Source organism: Sclerotinia sclerotiorum, genomic scaffold (assembly GCF_000146945.2).
Source record: "Sclerotinia sclerotiorum 1980 UF-70 scaffold_16 genomic scaffold, whole genome shotgun sequence".
Taxonomy (NCBI): Eukaryota; Fungi; Ascomycota; class Leotiomycetes; order Helotiales; family Sclerotiniaceae; genus Sclerotinia; species Sclerotinia sclerotiorum.
The window spans coordinates 584,973-597,387 of record NW_001820820.1 but is presented as its reverse complement, the minus strand read 5'-3'; the positions used below and the strand labels follow the sequence as shown (position 1 = coordinate 597,387).

The following is a 12,415-nucleotide window of genomic DNA, read 5'->3' as shown; positions in this document are numbered from 1 at the left end:
AGAATCCCAGATCCCAGATATCGATTCGGCGGAATTCTAATTTCAGATTCAGACCATTTCATTGTTTATCATGTCATGCCATCCAATCCATCCATCACGTGTTGATAATCTTTCGAAAGTATGCCCAGATTTTAAAAGTAGTTTAGATCTACTAATTATTATACAGTCTCTCAGTAAGTTCTTAATATACTGGTATTTTTACTACACTATTACATCTTATATCATATATCGTATATCCTATCATATATAAATCTCAGCAACCCTTTCGAGATCCCAGACTAGCCCTAGCCAGGTAAGGTATATTAAATCTTATAATACACAATGTATATTTATTTCTTATCATGATTACAAATTACAAAATTACAAGATAATTCAAATAAATAAAAGTGAGATATCTAAATACTTCCGATTTGTAAGATTCTATTTATAAATTCTTAATAACTTTATTTTAATTAATTATCAAAGATACTAGAGAAGTTATAAGTTTGAAGAATCAAGATTAATATAATAATAAATATCAAAAGGATATTTATTATATAGATTTCTTTTAGTAGATAAAGATTTATATTCACAGCTAGTGACCTTAACCCTCATGTTTTTTGTAATTTATCAAAATATCAATATCTGTATAAGTATCAAATTAAGATTTTCTTCATTTTTTAATACATTCATTCATTCATCTCCTATCATTTTTCATACAATTCTTCATATAACATTATATTACATTATATTACCAAGCGCATTCATCCATCCATCCGTTCATCCATCTATAGTTCTGGGGGCAATTTTCCCAATATTGAAAAGCCGGGTCGGGTCACGTCACGGTTAGGTTACTGCATGAATAGTTGTTCGTACCTCTAGGCATGCTTTGATCATCCAGTCCAGTTCCATTCTCTTCCATTCCTCACACCATGTGTGTTCATTACTCATTCATTTCACCATCAATCAGACGAACAGCCGTTTCCACACTTACTTACACAATCCATTTTTTTTAAAGTTTCCTAGTTTCCTAATTTCACTGACTTAGTTCATTAGATTACCTAGGTAGGTAGATAGGTTCAAGAATATTCTATATATTCTATATATGCTCCTCATCAGTAATTTGGTTTCCCAAAGCACCGACGTTTCAAAATGCAAATAGATGATGGATGATTTTTGCATTTTTGGCGCTACATACTACATACACTACGTACATACCAGTTTTGAAAACACGAGTCTCGGATTGATTTTTTATAATGCTAGGTAGGTAGCTGCTCGATGCCATGGTATGCGCTAAATTAATTGGAATTCGTGGTTGTATGTTTGGTACGTTAATTAGTAGGTAGGTATTGAAGTAATATATATTACTTTGCGCGTATATGCGGACTCGAACTCGGAAGAATTTCAGCAAAAGCTAGTTAGCTAATTAATCTCATACTTCACGACACAATATATTTATCGATATGATATTTGTGACATACACCATACATACACATATATGTCAACAAAATAACACCTACCTAGTATCTACGAATCAAAAATCTCTAGTTAGATATCTCAGATAATTAGATATCTCAGATAATTAGATATCTCAGATAATTAGATATCTCAGATAATTAGATATCTCAGATAATTAGATATCTCAGATAATTAGATATCAGATACTTAAAAGAGTATGTGTAACTTCAAACAGACGCTTGGTCCTCGATTCCTTTCTTACTTCTTAAAGCGATTTGCAGATTCACAAATTCTATATGCATGTTCTTTCTTTGATTAAGTGTGGTTTCACTACTTACTTGGTTATTGGTTATTTACCTGTTCTTTGATATTTTGAGGCATTGATACTGGATACTGGTGTACTCGACTCGACTCGAGAGAAAGTAGGGAAATGTTATAAAGTATTCGAGTCTTCGAGTCTTCGGGTTTATATATCAAAATATGTTGCAGAGGCGAATAATTAGATATGAATTAGTTTTATAATTGGTTTCTGAGGTTATTGAATGAATAAATGATAGAATGAATGAGTAACGGTTCTATAAAATCTTCACTTTGACTACTTCACCTAGATACCTACCTAGATATATATGTTCCTATTACTTGCGCAAACTCATTCATTCAACCTGTCTCTATCTCTATATCTATTCATATCCATCACATGAAAGTACACAGTGATATAGAAACTATAGAGACCCCAAACCCCAAAAATCCATAAATTACAACTCACTCACTAACCAAAATCCTGCCTGCATCTCTCATCTCTCATCTCTCATCTCCCCGAATCGAATACTCGAATACTCGATTTCTTTAATCTATACCTAGGTACCTAGGTATGTATAGTCTCCTTAACCTTTCATTCTCTCCAATTATCCATGTATTCCATCTATTTCATCATCCCATCCCATCCATCCATCAAACCATCTCCGCCCAGCGAAAGACTCATGTACACAGTAGCGACGACCTATCATCCTATCATCTTACCATAGTAGTATATACTTACATGCCTACTTACTCACAACCACCCCCCCCTCCCACCCCTTCCCCCTCTCCCCTCTCTCACCTCCCCCCCTCACGAACATCAAACCACCACACTACCACAAATGACAAATCCAATCCTTAAAAAAAACTTACCAAAAATCAACTAAACATTCTATTTCTATTCCTCAGTCCTATCAACTCTAAAATAATATAACATACACAAGTATAAATTATAAAGTCAAAAAAATAAAATATTTTAGAATATTTTAAAAATAAAATATTGAATAAAATTTTTAAAGAATTAAAGATTTATAAATAGATTTTTATTAATATTATAATAAAGAAAAGAAAGATATTTATTTACTTTTATCAAATTATTTATTTTTATTCTTTTATTTTTATTCTTTTATTTTTATTCTTTTATTTTTATATACTTTATATAAAATCAAAAACTTGATTAATAAAATAAAAGTAAATTAAAAATAAACATTCACTTATATATATTCTAAAGTTATCACTATACCAAATTAAATAATACTCTGACTATTTATTCTGATTCCGACTCTAATTCTCATTGTAAATATTGTATGAATTAATCCTAGATATTCATCTCAATTCTTATCCTCATCTACCTCACCGTCTTCCTCTTCGTCTTCCTCCCTATCTCAATCACCTCTCCATCCATATCTTTCATCCCACTCCATTCCCTTGAATTGCCACTTACTAACCCACTATCCTAGTTCTCAATTAGAGCATAGCTCCCTCTGTCCATGTTTATCAACCACTTCTGTAGATACAGAGTACTCAAGCCCTATAGTACCATATATACTTTCCCTTGGCTTTCGCTTCTTCCCTCTATTCTTCCCTTGGATTTGTTTCGATTCAATTCATTCCATTCCATCAAATCCCCTCAGTAGTTTACTCTCATACACACTTAGAACTCCCATGCACAACCCCATTCCACCCTCATCCCACCTTATTTACTCCCCTTCTTCACAACCTCCCCCTTTAACCCAACAGCAAACCAACACCACCCTATCAAAACATTAAACACACAACTCCTCGCTTCCTACCCCCAAACCCCCACCGCCAAAGCCTCGTTAAAAATGAAACCCAAACTCCAAACTATGCACCGAAACCATAACCATATAACTCCCTCCAATACTCATACATCCATCCATCATATAAACCACGCCGCCTAACTTTACAACCCTCAAAAACATAAAAAAAACCAGAAAACTCTTAAAAGATCAAAACGCTAATGACAGTGGTATATGCTATGGTTGAAAAATTGCGTTCCTTGGATGAATTCCCGTCCCATCCATTTGTATTCCTTTCCATCCCTTCCATCTTTTCCTTTTCATCCGCGCTTAAGTACCAAATCCATCCATCCCCATTCATTCATTCATTTTCAAATTCAAACTGGTCAATGGAAAAATTCCCCGCCGATCTCAGATATCAAACATACTGGCAAGAGATAACTAGGAAGATAAACGAAGATAATGCATCTCACCCAACGTTGAGATATCCGAAGTTGTATGCTTGAATTAAGTCTCACTATCAAAAGCCCACTCTTCCATTACTATTGAATCGATTGTTCATATAGTGAGATGGACTTAGCATGATTGTAGGTCCATCATTAACACCCAACTGAGAAGTCATGGTGCCAGCTCTTGATCCATTCGATAAATAAGTATCCGCACGTTCATAGACATTGCCATGAAACATTGCACCAAACGCTGAGCTTTGTGGAGTCGAGGGAACAGTGGCTTGAACCGCCGGTCCTAAAGCTGCACTTTGTGGGGTCATAGGTAAAGGAACTTGCGAGGCAGGTGATTGTGTTGTATAAGAACCATTTGAACCACCATTTACTTGTCGATTTGCTAGGAAACCCCAAGGTGATGCCGTGATCATTTGTCCCGTTTCCTTGATAGCTCTTTGAAGAGGTCTGAGAAGAACGATAACTTCGGTTGGAACAAAACTAATCACGCCTTTAACTTCCTTGACCTTGACGACTAAATCGAGATATGACTGCATACATTAATAAATATCAAGCTGTGATAACGATTAGGTATACTTACATCTACCATCGCCCAACACATCTCCCAGAATCCCTTTTGCTCTCTGATATCAGGATCTTTGAGTTTGATTGTTGATAGGCGAGATTTCAATGAATCGGCTATGTTCAATGCGTTCGTGCATTTATGAATTAATAGTTGCCAATACTGTTTGGCAAGATCTGCATTACTTGAATTGGCACTTTTTTGCATGGACCCGAGGAAATGGGCATTGACATTGGGAAGGGTTCTGAGAGCCATTTCTGATGTTTGTTGTAGACGTAGAAATATTTTTTCGAAAATTTTATCCTCCTCGGTAAAGGCTCCTATCATACGTCCACTGGTACCTGTTGAGACAAATGACTCTCCAGAGCGTGGTGTGGCGCTCGTCATTGTAGCAGAACGTCCGTTTCCGTTGACAAATGGTGGTGGGGCATCTATTGCAACTCGTAAATTATTCGAGTGCTGGATGACCGTCGCGCTTCTCGTTCTAAAATTTGCGCCAGGTCTGTCTCGGGTTGGAGTGACTGATTTATCTCTAATTTGATACCCCGCCCCATAATTACTTTCCGGCTGTCTACCAACTCGGCTTTGTCCAGGAGGAAACAAGCTCGCACCAGCATTTCGTACTTCCGCTACGCTTCCGTATAATTGAAGTAGTAGCGTACGAATATATCGAGGATCGCCGTTAATGAGAAGGATTTCCACGTTTTGTGATAGTTGAGCACATACGTGAATGTATGCACCAACGCAAGTTAAACATGCACGTTTGACGTTTTCGTTTGACCTAGGAGAAGCCTCTTCGTCTTCTTCCGAGTATGAATCATAGCGTTGAACATCTTGATCTAGCTCTTCTACGTGTGTTTTGGCGTTGTAAAATACTCTCTCCAGTGTCGATTTCTTCTCGCCAGGATTCCGAACCAGGCCAATCAGTGTTTCAATAAGGGGATGCACTTGAAACAAAGCATACAATACACCCTTAGCTCCTTCAATAATAGGATCTGGGGAAGTAGATTCTCGCTTGCGTTCGGGTAAACTTGACAAGCGACGGACATAGGCGGCTCGCTGGCCACCGGAATCTGCTGGGCTGGCCGGACTAACCGTGTTGCCGTTGGATCCAGTACCGTTACCTTGCATTGCAGATCCATGACTGAGACCTCTGTTATGAAGACTGTAACGATTAGATTTGTTTGTCTCGTCAACGGTTCCTAGTTCGGCCGCTTTTCTTGAAACAATACCCATTCGTCGTGAGCGATCTGATGAAGAACGGTCTGGGCGATCGCGATTGGCCTGAAGGAGGCCTTCGCTGTTACTGCGAACCCTTTCATTTGTGCTTCCAATTGTGAGAGGCATGACTCCAGGTCGCCGGAGTGCTGCGTTCTGTTGCGAGTAGCCTCTTTGATGCGATCTAGAGGGTATAGGAGGTGGTCGAGGCTGAGCTGGTGAAGGGGGAACGCCGTCGACTTTTATAGGGAATCGACCGCTTACAACACGCTTCATAGGTCGCGGAGTCTCGGTACCTTCGCTTGATTCTTCTCCACCAGATTCGGTTTCGGGTCGACCCATGGCCTTCTGCTTCAAAAATCTTTTGATCTGTGTTGTAACAGTAATATCATCTATCTCACCTTCTTGCGGACCACCGCCACTAGGGGAGTTCATGGCTTGCGGTTGGAGAACCTCTTTAGGTGGAAATCTTAAGGGATTTCCATCCAATTTAAGAATTTGAAGGGACGTCATATCTGCCACACATAAAGGAAGCTCATCAATTCTGTTATTTTGGACGGATAGAACTTTCAATGATGTCAAGTTCACAATGTCTGGTGGTAAGGTGCGAAGTTTATTTCGTCCGAGGTCGAGGATTTCGAGAGAGGTCAACTGGCATATCTAAAACAAAGTCAGCCACTTTGAGCTTGCTCTCAACTGTTTTGATCATGCATACTGCTAGCGGGAACTCTCGAATAATATTGTTTCGAACGTTGAGATATCGTAGTGAGGTACATTCTGCGAATTTGGCGGGAAAGGTCTGAATCTCGTTGTGGGATAACGCAAGTCTGTACCATGAATATTTGTTAGCTTTGTCTTGTTCCTTCAAAAGAATGAAAACAACTAAAGTCCGAGACTCTGGAGAACTCAACATGGCAGATTGAAAAGTTTAAGTAAGTCCCAGGTCTGCTGTAACAAATGAAAGAGTGTAAATACCGTTCAAGCTCGACTTTTATGATGTCAACAACCTCCTCCGGAAATCTTTGTATGCGTTTATGGCTCAAATCGATCGTAACTCCTGGCTTCAGCTCGTTGCTGACGGCGCTTGACTCTGTAGCTTTCACTATGTTTTCCTCCAAGGCTTTATTCATATATTCCCGTGCTAATGCGATGACTTGTCCCTGTGATAAAGGGAGCTTAGAAGATAGCGCGGAGTTCGACTGAGCATGTCGACCCATGGGACCACGTCGAGATGCGCTCAGATTTTGTGGCCTAGGACCTGAACCTGCAACTGGACCTGGCATGCCATTTTCGAACTTTGGACGACCCGATGACATTATTGCGGCTCCAAGGGGAGGACCATTTAGGCGGTCCATCATGGGATCTCCTACTTCAACCCTTTCAATTATATGTTGTCGTTGTGTCTGGGGAGATGTGGCAGAAATGTTTCAACACTTTCTCGATTCGCGAAAAAGGGACCAGACCCTTATCAATTCGATGGCGAATACCTGAGAAATCGGATATCTGAATAGGAGGTAAAGTCAAAAATTGGTGGAGAAGAAAGGATCAGCAGCATAATGAGGGGTTTATGTCCTATGTAACACCATGTATCCGTATTAATTTGAGGGAGGAATGTTCGAGGGTTTTCTGTTTCTTCTGTCGCAATTGAACTCAACACTCAACTCCTCGTTGTCACATTGACATTGGCATCATGATTTTCGGTTAAGCTTTCTCTAAAGAGGTAAGCGCCGGCTTAACATTGATGCAAGGTACCGATAAGTTTAATACAATATGCATTTCGCTTTTCTTGAGTACAGGACAGTGGTAAGTGTAACCTCGAATTTATATCTTCATGTTTTGTGGTGCTGGGTATTTGTTCTTCGGTCAAAGGATGAACACGATCACAGTTGTTCTTCTCATAAATTCATCAACTTTGACTGTGGTCTATAGGGCTAAGGGTAAGGATATCTTATCATGAGAGCTAGATTCTTGACAAGAACTGCTTGGTAGATAATATTTTGATATCTTCCTTCATTTGACTCTTACAATATACCTTGCTTGATGCTTCAGATAGAATACATTCATTGATACATATCGGATCGAACTAATCTCTTCTCTCACAACAATTAATCTATACTCTTACTTTACTTCACTCATTTTGATTCACGAATTCCTGCATATTACCTGAGATTTAGGTGACAGTTTCTTCAACAAATTGCCATAACAACCAGCTCAACCACACAAAGTGTTCATCAACCACACTCTGTTAAGCTTCTACCTCAGTACTTCCAAATGGCTTCATCAAGATCCTTTTCAAGGTCTGACTCTTGTGTTGATATCGACTTTACACTGCGGCGTACATTCAAGAAGTCTTCATTCAGGTAGTCCACCCTAGCAGATATTCCCAAAATATGAGCTAACCTTCTTCTTAGGCCTCTGCAACGAGAGGTTATAGTTGCCGCATTGGATGGGCATGATGTCTTCATTCAAGCTGCCACTTCATTTGGAAAAAGTTTATGTTTCCAATTGCCTGCAGTGATCGATCACGGAAGTAAGTCTTAACGGTTACTTCGAACTGCTCACAGCGTCTATGCTTACATCTTAAAGTCACCATTGTCATTTCGCCGCTACTCTCATTAATGGTGAGTTTTAACCAAATATGGTTTATCTTATACTTACTTTGAGATAGACCGATCAAGTAAATGCCTTGCAATCTGCAGGAATCGCAGCAGGTACCATCAATGGTAATACAGCTTGGCCTGAACGACAACGTCTCCTTGCAGACCTTGAATCTGGCCACCCACTCACAAGACTTCTATATGTGACTCCTGAACAATGCTCTGCGGAGGGGTTCCGCAAACATCTTCGAACTGTGCATGAACAACGAGAGCTTGCTCGGATTGCCGTTGATGAAGCACACTGTATCAGCGAATGGGGCCATGACTTTAGAAAATCCTTTAAGAATCTTTCCTGGTTTCGAGAATCTTTTCCAGACGTTCCAATCATATGTTTAACAGCAACAGCTACGGATCAGGTGCGTCAAGATGTTTTAAGCACCATGGGTCTGTCGGAATCAAATCTGAAGGTATTCAGAATGACAACAAATCGCGAGAACCTCCATTATGAAGTAAGATTCAAGTCAGACGAATTAGATCATTTCAATGATTTTCTACATTGGCTCAAGGGAGTTCATAGGAATCGAATGGAGAATCCAGAACGTCGGGCCGAACTGGAACAAAAGCATGAACGTCTGGATAATGTATCAGGCATTATCTACACTCTTTTTAGGCAAGATTGCGAGAGCCTTGCATCTAGATTGAGAAATAGTGGAATAGGGGCAAGAGCTTACCATGCCGGACTTACTCACGAAGAAAAGACCGAAACTTTAAATCGATGGATCAATAATGATAAAGGCTATGACGTGATAGTTGCGACAACAGCCTTTGGCATGGGAATAGATAAGGAAAATGTACGTTTTGTCGTTCATTGGCAAATCCCAAAGTCTTTCGAAGGCTTTTATCAAGAAGCTGGCCGCGCTGGAAGGGATGGAAAAGCCAGCATACATATCATGTATTACAGCCGAGAGGATCGTGACCGAGCATACAACAGAGTATCCCGTGATGCCAAAGAAAGAGTTAATCTGGAAGCCAGGATAAAGAGCTTGAAGGCCTTAGTTTCCTATTGCGAGGAAACTGATATGTGCCGACACGAGCTAATTTGCAGGTACTTTGGGGAAAATGTGGTGCCTGCCTGTGATTATGCTTGTGATTGGCATAAAGATGTGAAAGGTTTGAAAAGAGCAAAGCTCAACGATTTGATGAGTGAAGAGTATGTAAGCACACAAAGGGAACAGGGTCTTTTTAATAATGGATACGACGAATATGATTGATCTCAGTATCTTTGTCTTACCATTTTGTTACAATCAGAGTCAATAAGTACTTACATTTGCACATGCATGTTTGGAAAGTCATTCCCTCATTTGGCTGTTGAAGCTTTCAGTATCAGTAAAGCATTGCCACACACAAGGTTCATGTCCGCATATCATACCTTTGGAAATTGCAAATGAGGGACCTATATTCTTCCACTACGCTTTGAGAATGTGCCAGTCGATTGCTTCTGCAAAGGGGTCAAACAATCATTGTCAAAACTGGAAAGTTATATACACCAGCTTTTCCACCACAAGAATCGCCATTCAACTCAACAAGACTATCTCTTTCTTACTTACAAACACATTCTCAAAACATCAACTCTCAACTCTCAAATCTCAACCACTCTAATCGCCTCCACCATCCATGAGTACCAGTACCAAATAAATTCAATTCAAAATGACGTGTTGCGAAAACTACCGCGAAACTAGTTCGAAACCCGTCCCAGTAAATATCGCACATGGTTTGAATTCCTCTCATCTAGAAGCCGTGTACAAAAGCATCTGGAATCGCTTTACTACCATCGATCAAAGCGAGAGTGATCGAGCAAATATCCCTTTGGGATCTACTCCCCAATAAGGTGACGGTATCGAGGGGTTAAGCGTAAACTGGTAGAGAATATTGCTGGTGAATGGGCCGTAAACGAGTAGACTCTTATTATGGAGAATAATTTCATGTTGGGGTTGTAGGTTTTTGCTTTCTATTCATCCCTTCTTCTCGTATTAATATTGTCTTCTCACCCTTTAATCTTTCTCTCTACACGTAACTTCAATACAATATAATACAATCGCAAAGAGAGCTGATTTAAAACTCCCTCCACACCCCGGATAAAATGGCGTATATTATCGACGAATAATCCCCATGCAATCATCCATAGCAATATCAAGGATAGTAAACTCGAACAGCATCGTATGGTCTCCTCGGAAGATGACGGAGAAACATGGGGGAGAATTAATTTTATTGTGGATGATGGGGATGGATGAAGGAAAAAGGAAGAAGTAGTGGTTATTGAGGTCATCAATACCTACCTAGGTAGGTAGATATTATGAGCTTGTGGAGTGCATGAAATGTATCGCAGTCTTATTATTGGGTGACTGATTGACTGATTGACTGGTAAGTTCTTGTATCTATCACTTCAGGTATACTGGTACAGGACTGTATAGCTTTTCGATGTCCTGCCTAGAGTGAATCATGGATATCACGTTTATACCTATCTTAAAATTACATCAGTATCACTGTCCAAAACACAAGAATGTATGATGATATAGTCATCTTGAACAATAATCTTTCCAAACATTAACCCCTTATAATTATATAGTTATCGCCAAATAACCGCATGATGCCTTCGAACTTCCCACTTTAGCATAAACCTATCTACTACGTCGCATTCGTATTGCATTATGTAATCTTATATACAAGCAAGCACGAATGTAATGCATTGTAACACAAATGGGTATCATAAAGCATCCTTCCCAGAACCCAACCATACCATTTGGAATGCCCATAAAAACCTTCAGCCTGTACTCTCGACCAATTTTTACCTATTACCAGGCAGAAACCCCTTCTCTGCCCATGATTTCCTCTCTCTTCCTGCCACTGGCATAAGAACGCCCAGTTTTCCGCCCTTGATCGCCAGCTCGACTGCGCCCACATCTTCGTCATCTGCAGTGAAAATGGAGCTATTATTTCTCTCCTGCTTAGGAACATATTCTTTGTTCTGATTCGGATGCCAACCCCTATCACTCCTCTCCTTTCTCACTTGCGCCGTAAGAAGTATTCCAAAGTTCGCCTTCTTCCCACCACGTGCATCAATTTCTTTGCGTTTAGCCTCGTACCAGTCTTCGGATTTTTCTTTTGGCCAGACGACTCGAGGATCGATGTTACCCCAAATTTGTGTTTTGGCAGCGGTTTCTGGCTGGGGCATAAGATTCTGTTCTCTCTCGACCTCGGCACGGGCTTGGGACTCTATTTGTACACTTAAATAATGGTCGAGAACACTGGGATCGTAGGTCTTGCAGCGCAATTGACGTTGATATTCGATAGTGTGGGGTTTGTAGTCACCATAGAGTGGTGCCGTATGCGTCGGCTCTTTTTGATTTGGTTCCTTTTGTTGTAATTGTGAAGCTGAAGATTCCGAATTCGAGGACATTTCCCGGGATGGTGGGGTTGCAAGTTCATTCGTTGTGTTGATGAGATTTTGTTGATTTTTCTGCCGAAACTCTTTCTCCATCGTGGAATTTGATTCAGCTTCTTGGTCTTCCTGAGTACTAGCTTTTCGTTTCAGAGCTAGATGTGATACATCGTGGTTCATACCATCGCCTTGCAACAAAGACTCGGTTCTTACTATTGGTCGATTTTCCCACCCACGTCCCAAAATTTCCTCTCCGTTTCCTGTATTGCCCCAACCACATGTGGACACTCCCTTGTCGTTTTCAGAATTAGAATGATGCATGTTTCTTGCTTCTTTGCTGTTACTCGGTTTCAGTAATGTAGGTTGTGATGTCTCCATAGTTAGATAAACAACTTGAACTCGAGATGTGGAAGAAACTACCGAGGATGATTCCTTCAACACCTTGTTTAGACCAAGTTGGGGAGTTTTACTACCAGGATTCTTATTATTCGAGAAGGTGAAGAATTTTTCAGGTGCCTGTTTAGTATTTGACAGTGGATCGAACGGGGACCGGGATGGGGACCCCAATTCTTGGGGAAATGCATCCTCAGACTCCGTCCCACCCCTTTTTGCACTTCCTGCATAGCTCTAAGCTCGTCTTGTAT

At 40.0% G+C, this 12,415-nt stretch overlaps 4 protein-coding genes across 4 annotated transcripts in view; 1 reads left to right on the top strand and 3 right to left on the bottom strand.

The window, feature by feature from the left end:
• Window positions 1-4,014: 4,014 nt before the first annotated feature.
• Window positions 4,015-7,051, bottom strand: SS1G_10758 (hypothetical protein; the record flags this gene model as incomplete). Its single annotated transcript, XM_001588261.1, has 4 exons — window positions 4,015-4,485; window positions 4,536-6,386; window positions 6,451-6,562; window positions 6,711-7,051. The coding sequence occupies 4 exons, from the start codon at window positions 7,049-7,051 to the stop codon at window positions 4,015-4,017; spliced, it is 2,775 nt and encodes a 924-aa protein (XP_001588311.1).
• Window positions 7,052-7,566: 515 nt separating this feature from the next.
• On the top strand, window positions 7,567-9,470 carry SS1G_10757 (hypothetical protein; the record flags this gene model as incomplete). Its single annotated transcript, XM_001588260.1, has 5 exons — window positions 7,567-7,583; window positions 8,147-8,265; window positions 8,322-8,356; window positions 8,404-9,183; window positions 9,438-9,470. 5 exons carry the CDS (start codon window positions 7,567-7,569, stop codon window positions 9,468-9,470), a joined length of 984 nt encoding a protein of 327 aa, XP_001588310.1.
• Window positions 9,471-9,964: 494 nt separating this feature from the next.
• Window positions 9,965-10,102, bottom strand: SS1G_10756 (predicted protein; the record flags this gene model as incomplete). The annotated part of the gene is made up of 1 exon (XM_001588259.1): window positions 9,965-10,102. The coding sequence occupies one exon, from the start codon at window positions 10,100-10,102 to the stop codon at window positions 9,965-9,967; it is 138 nt and encodes a 45-aa protein (XP_001588309.1).
• A 717-nt stretch (window positions 10,103-10,819) lies between these two features.
• SS1G_10755 (predicted protein) overlaps window positions 10,820-12,415 on the bottom strand; it is a gene marked incomplete at both ends in the record, with an annotated part of 2,393 nt that continues 797 nt past the window's right edge. Inside the window, 2 exons of the mRNA XM_001588258.1 lie at window positions 10,820-10,850; window positions 11,182-12,388. Of these exons, the coding sequence (XP_001588308.1) occupies window positions 10,820-10,850; window positions 11,182-12,388 (1,238 nt within the window). The remainder of the gene's footprint in view (window positions 10,851-11,181; window positions 12,389-12,415) is intronic.